Source organism: Carassius gibelio, chromosome B14, assembly GCF_023724105.1.
Source record: "Carassius gibelio isolate Cgi1373 ecotype wild population from Czech Republic chromosome B14, carGib1.2-hapl.c, whole genome shotgun sequence".
NCBI classification, from domain to species: domain Eukaryota; kingdom Metazoa; phylum Chordata; class Actinopteri; order Cypriniformes; family Cyprinidae; genus Carassius; species Carassius gibelio.
Genome location: NC_068409.1, coordinates 13,155,244 through 13,175,302, shown reverse-complemented (window position 1 = coordinate 13,175,302; position 20,059 = coordinate 13,155,244). Strand labels below are relative to the sequence as shown.

The following is a 20,059-nucleotide window of genomic DNA, read 5'->3' as shown; positions in this document are numbered from 1 at the left end:
CTAAGTTTATGCAACTGGCCCTAGATTTTCAGTCAGCATCGTTTATCTGTGCTGCCATATTCATCAAGAATGCTTAATGAATTCCCTTTCTGTTGAATTCCATGTGTCGAATATTCCTTGCAATAACCCACCAAGCTAAAACATGGTCTTCATGTTGTTGTGACAGGTGCCGTCAGAGACTGAGAATGACTCATCTTGCATATGATGTTGTGACTGACACAATGACCTGCGGTGTTCTCACAAATATGCTAGAAAAAGTGATAGGGATGAAATATCTATTTTTGAATAATGCAAAATTTAAGCTTTAAGTGCTCAAATTTGCAGGGCTCCTACACGGTTCAAGAAATTCAGTTCATTTGATAAGATTAGATCATATGGGATATCCTGCAATGTCATCAAACACTGATGAAATCACACACTTGTGTATATAAATATAGTATACATTTAAATATGATTACGAATCTTTTCATTTGTATTCAAAATTGATTTCCTCCCATTGCTTCTAGCTGCAAATTGCAGTCAGTTTAAACCTGTTAGATGATGGTGTCTGCCACCCTCTGTGGAGTTTCTAGGCGATGTGAGTGATGGCAATCATTAGCGATGCAAAGTTTTATACAAGTACAGTACAGGTCTAAAAAAAGTAAGAAGACTGATTAGATTATATTAGAGACTGAAGGATCATTCAACTGGTTTAGTAGGTTTAGTACCTGAAATATCATTATTTTTTGAGGCTCTACATGGTGTCTTGTTCACACAATATAGTTAAGCTAAAGCCATTTCACAGTCTCTCTTGCTTTTGTCTGTTCAGGTGAGTATCTGTCTGGAGTGTAACAGCAGTAAGCTCAGAGGACTCAAGCGGAAGTGGATTCGTTGTTCGGCTCAGGCGACTGTTCTCCACCTCAAGAAGTTCATCGCGAAGAAGCTAAACCTGACATCTTTCAATGAGGTATGTGATCCGCCAGACCTGGAGCGAAGTTCAAAATAAAACCCATTATCTTTCCTTTCCCTCGGTTAAAGTTAACTTGTTAGAGACCTTTGCCACCATGCTGGCCGGCAATCGCCGTTCCCTTCATGACAATGGCTCTTGCGTGAGTCACCATGTGCATTTCAAAGCTCCTCCGCGCTGTCACGATTCCCTTAAAGCTTTCAGCATGCCTCATATTTTCAGAGACAAATAATAGCCTGTAATATCATTTGCTCTCTGTCATGTATCTCTCAGCCTGCCAATGTCTCATAGTACAATTTAACACAAAACTTGACTAATTATTGCTGCTCCATCACCCTTTCTTCCCTCCTTTGTGTTAGAAATGTGTGGGCTATTCCACCGCACACATCCGTCAGAAACTTTCCCCCGCAATAATACTGTCAGATGCCTGTTGTTCTCGGCGAGTATCGAGAGTTATAGCTGCCAACAGCACAATACCGCTCCGAGCCAGATAAAAAAACTATAACTCTGGAATGGCGGCGGTTTGTGTAGCAACTCTGTTTGAAGTGTAGGAGAAAAGGAAAATCTTTGAAGAGCTAAATCCTAATAAGCATCAGAAGTTTCTTTGTTTCACTGACAAAGTTTGTCTCTGAACATCCCTGGCTCGCATCCTAGATGACTTTAAAAGCTGAATAATGGCGAGAGCTCATGGCCTCCAGCAGGTGTTGCTGTGGTCGTGCTGCTCTTGATCGACTCCCAGCGAGCCAAAACACACAGAGACCAGCATCGGTGTTTCGCTGCGCACCATTCCAGAGAGAGTGGCATCCCTTATACTGTGATGCACATAATCCTTTGGGCGGTTATGGCTGCTCTTGTGCATTAAAGGTTTTGCGTCTTTTGTTTTGTCTGGAATAATAGGTGGAACTGAATGTTGCGAGTGACTGTCACTTTTCTGTAAAGCAGCATAAAATCCCACCTGTCCCCAAAGACATTCGTACACAATTGATTATGCGGTTTTCTGGAATAATGTTTTCTGATTGGTCAGTTCCAGTGTTCATATTTTTGTATAATGCCTGTTAAACTATAAATTTGAGCAATGTCATAATTATTTTCTACATAGCTGTTACTAAAATATTTTTATAGTGTATCTTTGATTAAAAAAATCACTCATATGAGTAATAAATAATGTGTATGTAGGGAAAACGAGTTTATTTATTTGGTAATTAGCTGTGAAATATGTTGGAATATCTGTGCAAAACTAGATGTTTTAAAACGCAGCCAGATTGCAAGATGCATTTCTAATGTTTTCAACTTGACACATCATCTTAAAAACGTAACATTTATGTCATGAAAATGTTTGAGTCCAAAAGTAATTGCCTAAATTTTAACTTGAGGCAGTGAACTACGTTTGATTGCTGTAATGTTGTGCTAAAGTTGTTAGCATGCTGAAACTTTCTCTATGGAGTCTGAGGTTGCTAAAAATGTTAAAACACATTAGGAATCATTAAGGATGGCTAATAGGTTATTGAGCAGCAGACTATTTGACCATCCTGACCCTTCTCCTAATAAGGGTAAACATTCAGTTTATTGTGCGATTAATGAGCAGCTGGATTATTTAAAGGTGCTGTATGTAATTTTTTTTGACTGTACTAGATCATAAAAATACCATAAATTGTTCGCAGATATTTGATAAACTTGCTAAATTCACATATTTGTTTGTCTGTAAAACAACATTTTAGCCAGTTATTCTGTTTTGAAATGTATGTTCCGTGTCGGAATGTTTTGTTTTGGTCTGTGTGACTCCACCCACTGCGAGTGTAACCAATAGTATTGCGACAGGGTTGCCAATTTGTGGAAAACGCAGTGTATCGCAGCCATTAAAGCCAGCAAACGAACTGGGTCAAAGATCACAGACTGTACCCAACCCAAAAAAGCCTCTGCATCTATCGAAAAAGAGGAATATTAAACACAAATAAAACAACTCATCACCTTAAACTGTAAGGCTCATTGGCTAACGTTCTAACTGTCAATATTACATCCTGCATCTTTAATGGTTCTGCAAGATAACATAAAGAATAGTTTTGTTTAGTCTTTTCTCGTATACTGTATATTTGGGGCTTGTTTGCTATATTTTTGTGCTTATTTTCAGCTGGACATCTTATGCAATGAAGAAATCTTGGGCAAGGACCATACTTTGAAATTTGTTGTGGTAACAAGATGGAGATTTAAGGTAATTTATGATATATGTATGCTTGTCGTAGGTTTATTCTTCCCGTTTACCGTTCTGATGTGCATGCCACTTTCTCGTAATTTGCATGCATGCATAATCAAACACAGCATGTGAAGATATGAAATTGTCTTTGTGTTGTCTTGACCAGTATTATATATTCATCTCTTCCATTTCAAGGAATGTTCATTCAACAGTAAGTCAGAAATTGACATTTTGATGCAGAGATGTTTTTTTTTTTTTTTTTGAAGGCTGCATATCTAATTCTGCTTCCCTGAAATTCCATTGCAAAAACAATAGATGCACTTGACTTTCTGTGCCTTTGTTTCCATTCTAGTGACTCTATGACTTTGTCACACAAATGCTTGTGTGTTTTGTGTGCGTTCCAGAAATCCCCCCTCCTCCTTCATTACAGACCTAAAATGGATCTGCTGTAGTTGGACAAAAATGCTTGGTTGTTTTGGCCCAGTGGCTGAGGACTGTGCTACGTGCTATATATGCAGAGACCATCAACGCCCACACCAAACAAACACTCGTCAACACAGATACGAGCCAGCAAACAACAAAACCAGCACAGCCACTGCGACACTGGCGACTTTTGGGAACAACCGCTTTTCTCTGTTTGTTCGTCTGCTATATGTCCTATATATGTGAAAAATTGAGAGAAAGCATATATTTATACTTTTGTATAGATGAGAGAAGTGGAACCAAGACTCTATCGCGCTGTTTACACTATAAAAAAAAAGACAAAAAAAAGATCATGAGAAAAGGTTTAACATTTTTTTTTTTTGTACCATTGGACTTTGTTCCTACTTCAATTATGGGCAAAAAGATGGTGCTCGGTGTCTGCCGCCCTCCGTGGAAGTGTCCACTTTTACACTGCTAACCAGAAGAGAAGAGGCGTTTCAAACTGACCGCTCTCTCTCAGGTCTTACCCAACACTTCTCGGGAGTGCAGAGCCTTTCGAAAGCTCATATAAAGCGGTTTATATGAGTGTATTATTTCAGAGCGGTTTCTTTCTTTACTTTTCGGCGTCGCTACGAGTGGAATTGTGAATAGGCAAATTTATGTGTAGTATTTATGTTCTATTTACCAATATTGTATATAAAAGTTGTTGGTGGAGAGAAGGGATGAAAGATGTTATGAAAGTGTGTGTGAAAGACTAAACGGCTAGAAAAATAGAGACAGATTGGAGTGGTTTTCCAAAAATGCTATATTTTGGCTTGTGTTTATGTGGCTACATGGAAAAGACATAAATATTCAGCTAAATATTTTCACCCCAAAATCAAAAGAAAAAAATAAATTCTATTTTGCCTAAAGGAAATTTAGCTTGGTTTTGGGACTATTAAGATTTGTTTTTGCCATTATTTTCATTTTTCTCAATACAGATTTGCATTACTGTAATACAGTAAAACGTGTATTACAGTAAATGGTAACTGTGTATTTCAGTAAAAGAAAAATCATTATTTACAGCACACCTTATAGTCAGTACAGTGTATACATATGTGATTTATAAATAAAATTTTAAAATAACATTTCTTTACATTTCTAATCTTTTATTTTGTATTTGCATTGCAGTAAAAAGCAGATTTGTAGATTGTTATTTATTAAGAAAATAATGCCACGATGCAAAAAAGTCTTAATGGTCATAAAAACAATCTACTTTTTCTTAAATAAAATGTAATAAATGAATTATAATAATTATTATCATCATTTTAGAAATTATTTTACAAAAGATATATAAATTATTTAACGTTTTTTCCTCTTTTTTTCATTCGATTTTGGGGTAAAATATGACCCAAGCAAGTTATGAAATTCACTCTATCAGTACATCTCTTTTAAGTGGTGCAGATGTTTTTTGATGCAATTTTGGTTCTCTTTAATTAAGGATGAATTTTAAGTGTCTAATTAAACGCATCAGTGATTAAAATCGATTTTTGAACAGGAAAGGTGCTTTTAATCATTTGATCCTCCCGAATGTTAATTTACAGCTCTAGAATCTTTAAGGATGTGTGAGGATGATCCTTAGTATGTTAATATCTTTAACTTACTTTCACAAACAGCCAACCCTGTCATATAATCCCATAGCCTCAATGTCATATATGCAATGCATTACCATTTAATTGAAGATGTAACATTCAGTCCTTACAATGATGTGATGTCAGTTCTCTGCTCCTCAACAGTATGAATGTAACCCACAAGTAACCGTCCATATGTATTGTACAGTTATTTGTTTTATCACTGTCTTTAGTGCCAAAGGCTTCATACTCCCTCCTGACTTCACTCTATTCCAGATGGCAAGCTACATGGAAGGCAGAATGCGAAAAAGCGCTTGACCTTAACTGATTTAATATAGAGGAAAATGGCAAATTTAGATCGGAGTATGATTTTTCGAGTTAGGTTGGTGAAAATTGGCTAGTTGTTGAAATCGATGGTTTTATTATTTATTTATCTTTTTTTGTGAGCCCTCAATGAATTAAAGTTATTTTTTATTTCCATTGTGGCAGACAAACTGCTTCTAGTTGATCAAACATTAAAGGGCTCTTATCAGATTTCTAACGTAAATGTATTTGAAATCTTTCTCAAAGAGCTGATTGAATTTTTTATATCCAAACGTTTACTTAAAAAGGTCTGTTTTTACTTTTAAACAAAGGGTCAACTTTTACACGGGTAAATGCCAAACCAGCTTGACCACATTTCTCTGGATATCATCAAGTTATTCCACCAATACTGATTTTATTTTATTTTATATCCAATACTGGAGTCTTGCCCATGAGTCTTTTTTCTTATAATGTGAATTATCTCAGTTTGCGTTCTGTTTTCAGCTTCTCTGCATATTGTTTGGCTTTATTGCATTGCCAATATGCTCTCATAAAGGAGATGATGTCATGGTTTTAAGTATTGCGTTCTTGTATGTATCCACCATTTCACACAAACATTTAAATGGCTAGCATTCCAAACAGACTGCCGGTTTATTCCTGGTGATGAAAATGCAACAAATGCACAATTTCACGGTTTTATTTAATGCGTTTCTGATGCTCGTCATTTCTTGGGGTCATTGCCATGGTGAAGGCTGGTGTTCGCTGCCGTTTCTCCCATTTGAGCCAATAACCGGTGCTAATCTTTTGTACCTTTTACAAATAAACCGAACTAAACATGGTGCAGACCAGAGCTGAGTCTTAAAATACCTGTACAGCTTTTTGAAATGTTTGGTGCTCTCAGGTCGTGTAAAACTTGTTTTTACAGCCTGTCTTCGAGGACAGTTGGTTATGGATTCATGAATTTTCTTTTACTGCTGTCCTAGGTCAAACTGAATAAATCTCAAATGGCAAATTCGTTGTCATAAAGAACACTAGCATTTAGAGTAAGACCTGTTGTGTATCCTTCCATAGCTTTTCTCGATCATTCCAGGATTTGAACATGGCAACTTGTTCTGGCACTGTTCTATATTGTGAAACCTCTATCACAAATCTCTATGCGGTTGTTCCATTTTTTGGCCATGAAGGCAAGTCGGAAGACAGGGTTTTTTGCTTTAGTATTGTTTAACTCACCGCACAGTTCCACTCTCCCAGGGCCTCATTGTGCATGAGAGGTGTGTTAGCGCTCTGAGGTAGACTCACTATCCTGTGCAGTATTGGGATTGATCGATACTCGGGCCATGTTATCAGGCTTGCATTGAGACATCCGCGCTACTTCACTTGACAGGCAGGCTGTAAGAAGCTTACTAGAGACCCGCTTTACTGCTTTAGAAGCTGTGGACTGTGTCCAGACTGAAGTTGCCAAGACTGGAGGCTGGTCTTATCTTCTCCGTTTGCTAGTTTTTTTTTTTTTGGCAGCGTGTGGCCCTGCGACAATGGTGCTCCGTGACTGACTTTGAAATTTGAAACTGAGCTGAATCTTGAGATGTAGAGATGATATCAGAGGACGATCCTTTGGTGAATCTCAGGAAATAATCTGTAACGTATCTGGGTCATATTTCACCCCAAAGAAAAAAAAGAAGTTATTTTTTTGCTGTTGTATAATGACCAATGTGATGTTTTCTCCAATTGTCATCAATGTGATGTAAAAAATATTATATTTAATTATTTATACATGGAAATATTTCTTGTAGGCATTTATGCTGATGTAATTCAATGTGAATTTTGTGGGGGAAAACTGAGAATGGCCAGATTGGAGCAAGTTTGGCTTAACTGGCATGTAAAATATTGTCATCTACTCTTCCTCATGTTTTTCCTAACTGGTATTCATTTTTCCATATAGTGTATTTCTGTGGCTACCAGAAACTGTTTGGTTACCAAAATTCTTCATAATATAATATATATAGGAAAGAAACCCATACTGGTTTGGAACAACTAGAGGATGAGTAAATCACAATATAATTTTCATTTTAAGGTGAACTATCCCTTTAATGGTCTAATAATACGGTTAATGTTCTATATTTATTTAATTTCTTATTTTTTTTATCGGAGTGAAATTTGACCTAGACATGTTTTCATGATTCACCTCTGTGACAACAGAAAACATTTAAATAAAATAAAAACTACCAATTTCTCCATCGTGCAAGATTTCAGCTGTGCTGAAAAGCACTTCTTATTTATTGTCATTTGAAAAGCTTACAGCAGCCCTAAAAGGGCACCATTTGGGTTTATTTCTCTTTCTGTATATCATCTCTCTCCAGTCAGTCTCTCGAGTCAGGATCGTCTGTCCTCTGAGTCATCTGCCGTGATTGTATTCTCACTAGAGCAGTGTGTTTAAAGAGCACTCTGCGTTAAGGTCTGAGAGTCTGTAAAATCAGACACACAGAAACCGCAATCCTGTCCTAATAGGGTTTCTGCGGGTGACTTTTCTAGGCTTGCGTTGATTGAGCTACTATGACTGGTCCGTTTTTGGGTTCCACTGATTATGAGTCTGATTGGCTAGTGATTGCAAGGTATGCCACGATGTCTATTGTTTGCTGTCGGTTAAAAGCATTAAAACATCCCTGTACAAAATCTGTCTTGTTTGGGCCACTGGTTTTCACAGTTATTCACAGTCTGGGTATTGTATTTGGATTGTTGTTGATTAGAAGCGACCAACCTTCAAGGTGGCATCCTCAAATGAGCCATAGATATTTATCAGACTTCTCACATTTCCCCCAATTAAATGTTATTTATTTTTACTGTAAAGACTGAAGTGTTCTGAAATATACTGTCGAGATTTGCCGCCTCTCATTGATATCTTTATCTGTACATGCTTTGATTGATTGACATATACAGGATTTGAACATGATGAAATAGTGTCACTTAAGCATTATATCCCTTTTTCTTCTCTGCCATTCAGTATATAGTCTTATCCATGGATGCGCTTTGTGTATGAAAGAAGCTGAAAATTCATTTTAAGGTTTTGGTGGGATTGGGAAAAGCATTGAGATTGGGTCGTGTGGAACGATCATTATGTATCCAAGGAAAAAAAAGTGCAATATATGTCTCTCAGATGGTTCTTGGTTTCAGCTCTGGAAGCTTCATTCGATTTATATCTGTTCGTTAGGTGCTCAGGTCACAGATAGAGTCCATACAGTTCTCATTCCTCTGATTCTACGGGTGCCTGCTTGGCGCAATTCACACTAATGTTCCAAACATAGCACATTGTTTTCCTCACATTTTCTTTTTTTCCTTTTGCAACAGCTATTCAGTTTCTTTAAGTGGTAAAATATTGACATTTTAATAGTGTCCTTTTCCTTGTCTCTTTTTTTTCTGGCGTAATGATTATTTATTGCACATGGTTTCCATAGTCACACAAAGGAGTTTTGTTCAAACTGGGCTGGAGTTTCTTACAATTTTATGGAAGCTTTTGTTGAAATTTTGAAAGTGTGTATTTCATGAATAAATGCCTTAAAATAAGTGTCTCTTTGTATTCTGCTTACAAAAGATTGGAGTACATTAAATTAGAATTTAATCACATAAAGTCCCTTTTAAGGAGTTTAAATTTTCCAGGCAAGTATTCATTCTATGAATGGCCAAAAACATCTATAAACCTTATTGCCATATTGAATGATTATTTGAATTAATTATCTTATAATGTCTTATCAATCTCAGGGTTGTGCACATATTATCGATACATATACACTATTTTTATTAATATATTGAATCTAATTACTTTGTTTTTATTAACTTTTATGTTAGCTTTATCTGTTTTAGTACATAAAGTTTTCAAAAAATATGTAATTAATTTTTAACTTCAGAAATTGTAATTCACTTATACAGCTTATGTAACTTGTATAGTAACTATTTGTTTTGGCACAACACTAAAGATGAATGCAGTGCATTTCTATTTCTGTCATTTCAGTTCAGATTCCAATTCAATACTGTTCAGCCATTTTATGCCATAAAGCTGTTCTGAATGAATGAAGGAAAGCAACAAAGGATATTAACAACAAAGCTGCCGGTTTAGAAATCCCAGAGGTGTGACCAAATATAATGGCTTTGCCTTTCTCTGTTTGTAAATTCCCAAGTGAACACTCACTGAAATGAGGCTTCATACCATGTTAAAGATACCGTGACGAGGTGAGCCCACTGCCTCGAGATGCACGGCACGAACAGAATAGAGCACCATGGATCTGGTAAGGTGTCGGTCAGAGTCTCCAACTCGGAGGTAATGAGCCTGTAATATCCTCATTCCTTCTCATTTCACTTCTGACCGTTTGAAAAACTGCAGACTAATGAAGTATCAGGAATGGCGGGTGCTGTTCATTTATCCTGTTTGATTTGTATTTAAAGCAAAGCAAAGTCACCCACGGTTTCATCTAATGAGCTTTCCAGCAACATTGCTGAACGTTCATTAGTTCTTAAACCTTAATGTCAGTTGTATTGATCATTAGATTTCAGTGGTTTGAAATATAACATAATACTGACAACTCTGTAAGATTTATTAGTTGACATGCTCCTATAGTCGTATACTGTAGTCAGTCCACATTCTTCCAAAGAAAAAGATCTTAGTGTATATATCGTAAATTGCTTAAACTTCATTATGTTTATAGCTTTCTCTAGGCGTTATAAACCTCTTTGGACGTCAGTAACCTCTTTTATTTCCACTTAGTATGGCGTCAGGTTAGAGAAGCAGAATGGGTTGTGAAGGTTGTCATGTTGACTTTAAACAGTCAGTCATCACAGTGCCAGAGCTGAGCTTTTTGGTTTGAGGCTGCAAGCTTAAGAGAATAGACAAAAGACAAAGCCAGTTATCTTCGGAGGAAGTCCATGGAAAATGGTCAGAATTGTTGTTGATAGAGCTGTGTAGATTACTTACAAATTGTTGTCCGTTACTGATTCCAAATTGGATGAAAGAAATCATAGTTAGTAAAGTAATCCTCCATTACATTATATATTTTAGGCAGCCTAATTAAGTCAGACTGCTTTTTGATTACTTTTGACCTAACTTGTGTATCAAAGAGTAAGAAATATTCTGTTTGTTATAATTAACAACATGAAGTGCATTAAACATTAGATTACATCAAGGTTTAAAGAAAAGCTAGTAATTAATTATGTAATACAAATGTAAAATTAAGAAAATCAAAAATGTTAAATTACATCAAACTAAATAAAACACTTACTTTTTTTTTTATTGTTTCAAAAAAGATGCATGTCATGATGTGACCATTACAATTAACATAAGCCAAGAACAATCAATCAATAAAGTCCTACTGCAAGTATATATATAACAGCAGACTATGCCAGAATTTAGGACCAATCGTATAAAACTAACCTTTAGATTATAATTACAGCAAGAACCCTTTGATTAGAAAGCAATTGATCAGAAGACCTAAATGTTCTAGAGATCATTAAAATACTGGGATACAAGCCTTGATAGTTCCTTGCAAGCATAAAGAAAATTTAATAAATGCTATAATTCACATTATTTCCAACAATGAGCTTACCTAGAATCCATATCTTCTCCTCAGCCAGATGAGACCGTCAAGAAAATAACACTGTAGACCCTGAAATTTCAGTCTGCCGAAGCCTGTACATGGCTTCCTGGAGTTAAGAGAAATTGAAAGTAATTCAACTTCTTGCACAATATATTCAATAACAAATTAGGATAAGAATGAGTCTCAATTAGTTTCTAAAATTCCTGGCATGAAATTTTGTGCCCATGATAAATGAAATTTTGCTGTGGAAACAATAAATGGCTAAAGGCTGCATGAGTCATTTCGGTTTCCCCTTGTTGAGAATTTTTGTTCCTCGTGATTGCATTAAAAAAGAAACATTGACATAGACGAAAGGTAATCAATCCCGTGAGAAATACAATTAAACCAAAATGCTTGGGTAAAATATTGTCTTGTTTAAATTCTATTTCAGGGATTGATCGTCAAATATTAGCTAAGAGAAACTAGTTTTGAGTCCCTTGATAGGAAAGGTCACTTTTGCAAGTACAGGGATTTTAGCTATGAAAATCTCATTAAGAAATTGGTATTGTGATGGGTCAATACAGCATTTTATTTCACAAGCTTATGTTCTGTCAGAGACAGGATTTTCTTTTTAGTAATAAATGCAATTTGCATAATCACATTTTAAATGTTTAAAGAAAATGTGTATATTTCTTATTACTAACCCCCTGATAAAAGCAAAAAGGCACTTAACGGCACTTAAAGATTGTGCTATTTCTAAATCGTAAATGTAGCAATGACCTTCAAGGCCCTTTAGCCAGTAATTATAGGATAACCTTGCATTTCTTATTGTTTAATTCAAACAAAACCTTCCGTGATGCTAAAGTGATTTCTTTTAAGCTTTGATGCTTAACAGTTGATTGCATGAGTTATTGTGCAGTATATTCCATATTAGGCATAAATTAGATGTTTATTAAAATCAATGCTGGACTGTTGCATCTCTTGCGCAGTATGTGTTTTTTGTTGTTGTTGTTGTTGTTGTTGTTTTTTTCATTCAGCTGGTTTATTTAGGCATCTGCTTCTGCTAGTTGCCATGAGCAACTTGTTCAGTCAGATGTGCACTTCTCTGCTAGTAATGTATGCATTAAGATTGCAACTGTGTCGTCAGAAATTACGCTTGCTAGTCAGCTAACACTTAATGTGTTTTAGCAGATGCCAAATGTTGTTGGAAATGTGTGGCCATAGCATAAGTTCTGCTGATCTTAGTGAAATAGTAATTTAACATTTTATAATTTATAGCTTTCTCCATAACATTCACTTCATATGTAGCTTCGCACATATGCTAAAAAAAAAAAAAAAATAAATTGTTTGCACGATTTACTAATTAATTCCCTCGATGTACTAAAATGTGCACACGATTACTATTTCATTCTCTGGATTAATAAATAGTGTGCAAAATGCATAAATTAAGTGAACAAAATAGTAAATCATGCACACGATTTAGCCTGCTATTTGTTGCCTGAATGCCATGTGCAGGGCTCTGTAACTTTATTTATGAAGAACATATATACATATTTTTAATTCTATAAATCCTGCTGAAATTTACATTACAGTTTGATATTACAGTTGAAGCATTACACACATCAGTCCCATAAACCATGGCACTCTTGATTGGATTGGCAACCATTGCATAAAGAAGGTGCAATCATAGGCATGCAATAAGAATGAGAGAAGTTATTATTGTTATTATTATAAAAAAACAAAACAAAAACAAAACATAATTAAAAACATATTACTGTAACCCCTTTTTATCATTAAATTACATTAAAACCTACTGCTGTAACCCTGTGTAATTTTTTTAATTTTTTTATTTTGTCTGTAAATTATCCATGCTGTGTTGACATTTGCTGATCGCAAATTGTATTATATAGTAAATATATTAATATCTTATTATATTATTTTAACCATAACCCTTTATATTGTAACATATTTTACTTTTATATATTTTATAAAGCACTTGTACTCATATTTATTCTATTCTATTCTCTATACATTAATTTCCCAAACTGCTTGTACTTTATTATTTATACTGTAATTATATATATATTTTTGTGGAATTTACTTCTAATTTTTTTATTTTATACTTTTAGACATATATATTTGACACCATCATTCACAATGTATTTATTTATTTATTTTTGCAATTTTTTTTACGAATGTGTAAGACGATAAAAGGGAAAAATACTTCTTAGTTTGCTGAAAAAGTGGACAGTCATTGTTCCTCTTTATAAAAGTCCTCATGTGGCAGCACATGTGGCCACGGGCCGGATAAGCCCCATGGGAAACATTTTCAGCACTGCCTCGGACAAGCATTGAACAGTCCCTCACCACTGATGGATTTCCGATGCGATCTCCACCTCAGCGGACATCAGAGCCGCTTGTGATTAGTCATCCTGGAACGCTTGTCCTTGAGGGGACTTTCTGGAAAATGTGTGCCATATAAAACCTAGGAAAAGGGCCTGAAGTTTAGTTTAAAAGTCTCTGATTATGCTTTAGGTACCAATTATTTTATTCATTGACATTATTTAATGGCCCATCCGCTATAACATTGATTCAACTGAACATTGACTGCTCAATCAACAAATAGCTCAGACAGAGTAGCTTGAATCTTTTTTTCTTGCGATCAATCCTTTTGGGACCCAGAACTCCTTCTGTTACATATTAAAGTATACCAATCCATTCACTTTCAAGTTTGTAATCTTCTCCAGACCGGTCTTTTAAGAGGGACCTCGATGAGAGAAGACAACGGCGCTAAAACTCTGTTCCTGTGTTTGCTGCTATTGATTTCTCAAATCTCAACAACTCTTTATTGATCTCTCCATTTGTGACCCCATCTGTTGACCCGCCTTTGGTTTTAAAGCAGTATGCCGTGTGCGGTACCTCTGCTAGAACGCCTTCCTCAATTCTGTCGGAGGTGATGAAGACTTGTTTTCAGGCTATTTTTCTGTCAACCAGGACCTTTATTTCATATCTCATATTTCATCATCATTGTCAGGAACCCAGAGAAACTTTTGTGGAGGGCAAAACAAGTCAAAAAACAACTCTTTAGAATTGAGTCTGTTAACAACCATCCAGAATACCCTAGCAACAACTGACCAACATGATGATTTCTGTATCGTTTTCTGTAAAAATTTAGATTTGTTTCATATTTCACAGATTTAATAAAAAAAAGTAAATTAAAAAACAATACTATTATATGTAAATAATAGTAAGAAATATATAATATAAAATAATTTCATTAATACACACACACACACACACACACACACACACACACACACACATATATATATATATATATATATATATATATATATATATATGTATGTATGTATATGTATGTATTTTATTAAGAATTTGTTATACAGATCATCATATGTGTTTATTCATATGAATAATCAAGATATTTTTCACTGCATTTTTTCATTGCAATTGATATGAAAAGCAAAGTATATAGCAGTTTCTATATTCAGATCATCTGATCTTCCTTTAGGATATTTTCCTGAGCCTTCAATATTTTCCACAGCATCAAAGTATCCAGGATTTTGTTTTTTAACCCCGTGGCGATTATAAGATTCTGATCAAATTATTGCTCCAGAAAGCAACTGACCTATTTTCTCTTTAGTAAATCAGGGATAGAGCCGGCAGCAAAGACAAATACCATTTTTACTGCAACACAATAATCTGTTATTATGATTTTGTGATGAAATTGACACATCCTGCAATGACAGTGTTTATCCATCATGCGTCCATTCATATATTTGCAACTGGATGTAAGATTTCTTTTAGTTCTTACTTTAAATCTCAGGTCTTTACAGATTCGATCATTCAGGTTGTTTTTCGCCTCTGTATGCCTCTAAAATGGCAGTCAGTAGAGTACTGATTCAAAATAAGGGCTTTCTCCTCTCTATGAAAGAAGACTTGACAGGAAATATGTCTCCTTTAGATATTCCTTTCCTGTGACAGTAAAAGGATTCATTCAAAACAACTTCTTTGCTGCATGCCATCTGCATTTGGTAAGCAAATTTGTTGTAGGAAATATCTCGATAAACCACATTCTATGTACATGCTATTGGTTATATATTTTTCTGAACCTTTTTTCACTCTCTTTCTACATTTGTATTTTTGCCATCATCAACCTGAAAGATTTTTGTATATCTAACTGCTCTTTTTTAATATATAATTTTGAGCATAATACTTTTTTTTTAGATTAGACCTATATATTTTATGTAGCCTCTCATAAAATATTGCCAGGTGTTGACTGCAATATGTCCTACGTGCAAAGGTGAACTTAATATAACAATTTATATTAAGTCCAAATAATGATCCAAGTTTGGAATAACAGTGTAGATGAGATGCATGCTTCTAACTGTAAGTGGCCTTACTTTGCTTTACATGCTCTTGCCTTCCAAACACTGCATGATAATGAAATTGACTACATTCAAAAATAGTAAAATATATAGTTATTTTTAATAATGTAATTGTCCTCACATGAAGTCCTAAAGTGTAGCTTTATTTATTTATTTATTTTGGGGGGTGGGTATTGTTTGGTGGCTGAGAGAAAACATATGCAAATTAAGAAAATATCTATATATAAGATCAGCTATAATAAATATATGTTTAAAAACACGTGCTGCAAATAGCTACTCAAAATAAAGAAAAACGTTGCAGATATTTACAACACAGCTAAATACAGAAATGCGCTGCAAATACTCACAGCACAACCAGAAACATGCTGCAAATATGCACAACACAACCAAATACAGAAAAGTGCTGCAAGTAACACAGAGCAAAACGGACAGGTTTCATAGGGACTCTAACAATCTTATGAAAATGAAGCATGGTTTTATTTAGGGTTGGTAATTTAATGTGTTCATTTAATTTAATTATTATAGAGAAAAATAACCAGTTAAAATTATGAACACATCTGCAATTCCTACAGTCGATTGATGACTAATATGAGGCAGGACAACAAGTTACTGCATGATAGAGCCTAGAGAATATCCCTAAAATTGAAGATATGGGGAAAAATGCCCATTTAAAATTTTGTCTCTTATTTACATCACGTAGTTAAGAAATATCACACGAGTGCAAATGTGATACTCATCTTATACAACAATTCATTAAGAAGTTAATATTGTGTTATTTTAGACACAATGTTTTCTGTTTTGCTCAATTTTGCCAACCAAAATATAAAGATAAATCAGAACTGTTCATCCCCGGGCAACCCACAGCGGCATTTCGCCAGTGGAGTCGCCAGTGTGATCACTTGAATTTTTTTCATTGGATACAGCTTAAAATATGCTCATTTATATGTAAAATACGTCATTTTTGCTCATAAAAGTAAGAGTAATAAATAATTTGGAACTGTGAAGGGTCTACTTTTATTTGTGCGCACTCACACAATATCAAAAAAACATTGTGCTTTTATAAAATAAAGAAAACAAACATGATGCGCTTTCCACAGTCTAGGTCTTGAACTGGAGTGCTTCCCAAAAATTTACCAAAACACAGTCAATACATGGCTTACAAACATGACAAATATATCTGTAGAAAGTTTTAAATTACTACTTAACGAAATAAAACAAATCGAAAACAAAAACGCTTTCATTATAATCATATTTATAATCCTTAAAGATGCACTTGTTTCTAAAGGCACATCTAATGAGGAGATGACAAAATCAGGATCCTCAACTTCATTCTTGCGACACGGACTCAGAAAACACAGGTTTATTAGTAAATGATTCAAATATCTCCTTACTATTTCCCCCTGACACATTCCCATTGCTTTTGCTGGGGCTTTGCGAGGGCCTTAGCCTATTGCGTGCATTTGAATGCTGAAGTCTTCAGCTGTGCTGATGGCACACATGCTACTGCTGCGGGACACTTAACACCGTCAAGCTCCTCTTGACAGTCACTGTAGCAAGATCTTGTGTTGTTTCCAACAGCGCGGCAACTTTTTTCATCACTAATTGATGGATGTCTAAAAAACACAAATAATAAGTAGCCTAAAACACGTCTGGAATATGACATGAAAATTTGCCTGAAGCCCGGCCCTAGGGGCGTAAAAAAGTCAGGTACCCATTGGGCCAGGCCGAAATTCAAGGCTCTAGTTTGGTTTATTTGCAGCACATCTCTGTATTTGGTTGTGTTGTGAGTATTTGCAGCACATCTCTGTATCACAACACAACCAAATATTGTCAGTATTTGCAGTGCATTATTGTATTTGGTTGTGAGTAGAGCTGCACGATTAATCAAATGCGATTGTTATGCATTTTTTTTTAGTAAAGCCGGTTCGGTAATCAGCAGTAAATCAACATCATGTGCTTTCAGATGGAGCAGCATTTACTACACAGTGCTGTAGTTCACTGACAAGCTACGCAAAAACAAATCGCAGATGATTTTGTGTTGAGAGTATTTGTAAGATGTTTCTGTACTTGGTTGTGTTGTGAGTATTTGCAAGGTGTTTCTGTATATGGTCATATTTTGAGTATTTGCACATATGTTGTCAAACACAACTTTTTCCTAGTTTTCTGGTGTTTTTCTATTTGCATGTATTTTTTCAATTGCAGCGTGTTGAGCTCTCTTGGCCTCTAAGGTATTGTGGTGGTGCAAGAATTTTGGATCCTTAAAAATTGGTCACAGACAAAACAAGGTTGAGAAACTATGCTCTACTGATTGCATAAATATTTCTTATTTTTAATACCAAAACAATAACAAAAAAAAAAAACAAAAAAAAAAAATTGCTCCAATGGAAATAAATTTACCAAGATTTATTAAAATGAGCCATGTCAGAACTCTTAAAATGTGTTTCTTCTATATGGCATTGCTGCAGAGTGGCTGCATCGATATTTATTCCGTTGTTGATGCTTACAGGCAACAAATAATATTTTTTATGCATGAAAATGAAGTAAAAAATTCTTGAATGAAGGCAGTTCTCAGTTAAAAAGCTTTTTCAATGGTTTATTCAGTCATATCTGTATTATTAAACCATTATGTTGTCATCCTATATGCATCATGTGGGAAAAAAAAATAAAAAAATCTTACTCTTAGGCAACACAATGCAATGGATGGTTAACACACTTTCCCTTTTCAATACTCGTCAACACCCTCTAAAACCTGTTCGTCCTTTGGGATTTTCTCTTTGAATTTCTGCTCTAAGCCTAAAGCTCTGGTTCTCACATCATGTTAAGAAACCAGGGCGTAAATAGAAAGAACATTATAGCAGACATCCTCCATTCTCCAGGAGGGAACAGCAGAGCACTTGCTATTTACAGCACGTTCACCTTCATCTGATTGATGGTGGAGATGTCAGAGAGACGCCAACCTTTCGTCCAGTTCACCGACGTTAGGCCGCTCCTGTGGAGAGAATGAATAATTATGACAAGTTGAAAGCAGCCGCTCAGGCATGAATGTGTTATGCTGACTCTGCAGTTGCCCTTCTCTTGTCTCTGTCTCTCCTTGTCTGTCATCTTCTCTCTCTTTCTGAGCTTCAGACAGGTAGCCTTTATCTTTGATGAGCACAGGAAACTCTAATAATATTGCAGGATGTTGTACCTGTATGATTAGAAGCTTTTGTCTTTGTGTCTGCACGTTATCTGTTTTGCCATTACTGAACACATTCTTATGGATATGCAGAACTCTTACAGTGTCTTTTGTAGTTTTTGTTTCCTCTGAGGTCTGTTTATAATGTTAGTCTAGGTTTCTTGCTCCAAAACTTGTTTTGATTTTAATTTTGTATGATTATTTTCTACCCTACCTCTAGTTTCATTAAAGGGGGGGTGAAATGCTCGTTTTCACTCAATATCCTGTTAATCTTGAGTACATAATATAGAGTAATACTGCAGCCTTCATAACTCCAAAAAGTCTTTAGTTTTATTATATTCATAAGAGAAAGATAGTGTGTACCGATTTTTCCCGGAAAAACACGACCGGCTGGAGGCGTGACGTGTGGGCGGAGCTAAAGAATCACGAGCACGAGTAGGCTTTTGCGTTGAGAGCGTTTGGAAGCTGTGACATTACCCTGAGGAAAAAACCATCATCCAAAACAAACCATGGCTAACAGTCAGATTCAGCCGTTTATTTATGATCCAGAATCAGATCCCGAGGCTGAAACTGAACGAGAGCAGCAGCACGATCGTGACCCTTTTCCGTTGGGATTGCATCATCCTTAAGAAATAAACGATACGCAAATCCGTCGTCAAACTGGGCCTTGTTTGTAAAACAAGCATTTTCAAAATGCAGGGAACAAACACAAACACTTGCACAACTCCTTTGATGCTCTGTAAAAATAAACTCCATCCATCCATGGTCCCTTAATGCTGTTTTTTCTTTGGTAATCTGTGCAGGGTTGTCTTGCCCTGGCAACCAAAAACACACTCCTTTTGTGACATTTCGCGACGCTCTCGCTCTGATCAGTGAATGTCTGTTGTGCTCTCAGTGCTGTGCTATACGGGAGCATGCGCTCTTCAGGGAGACGCGCCCTTAAGACCCATATAAGGAAATTCCGCTCCATCTAACGTCACACAGAGCCATACTCGAAAAATTTTTTCCGAAACTTGTGAAAAATCGGAAGGAGTATTTTTGGAACAGAAATACTCCTTCAAACGTACAACTTAATTTTTGAAACTTTGTCCATGTTTAGCATGGGAATCCAACTCTTTAACAGTGTAAAAAACTCATTATGCATGAAATAGCATTTCACCCCCCCTTTAAAAAGTCAGGTGCACATTGTAGTTTGTGAGACATTTACACAACACCATTTTCAAAAACATTTTATGCATTTTGGTCACTTGTTTAGATTAAGACAGCATGAAACTTTTGAAAACAGGTTTAACATTATCTATGTTTCTATGTCTATGTGTAAACTACATAAACGTGAATTTGTAAAAATGGCTACATTGTGCATTTGTACTATGTATTCTACTGTGCCTTTAAAGGGATAGTTCACTTTGAAATAAAATTTTGGTTTTAGCTTACCTCAAGGTCA

General features: G+C 35.5%; 1 protein-coding gene across 1 annotated transcript in view; it reads left to right on the top strand.

Annotated features, from left to right (window-relative positions):
- Positions 1-9,028, top strand: part of LOC127971139 (polycomb group RING finger protein 3) — a 33,728-nt gene extending 24,700 nt beyond the window's left edge. The window contains exons 8-10 of the mRNA XM_052573953.1: positions 809-946; positions 3,075-3,155; positions 3,542-9,028. Coding sequence (XP_052429913.1) covers positions 809-946; positions 3,075-3,155; positions 3,542-3,589 — 267 coding nt within the window. The 3' untranslated portion in view covers positions 3,590-9,028. The remainder of the gene's footprint in view (positions 1-808; positions 947-3,074; positions 3,156-3,541) is intronic.
- The last annotated feature ends 11,031 nt before the right edge of the window (positions 9,029-20,059 follow it).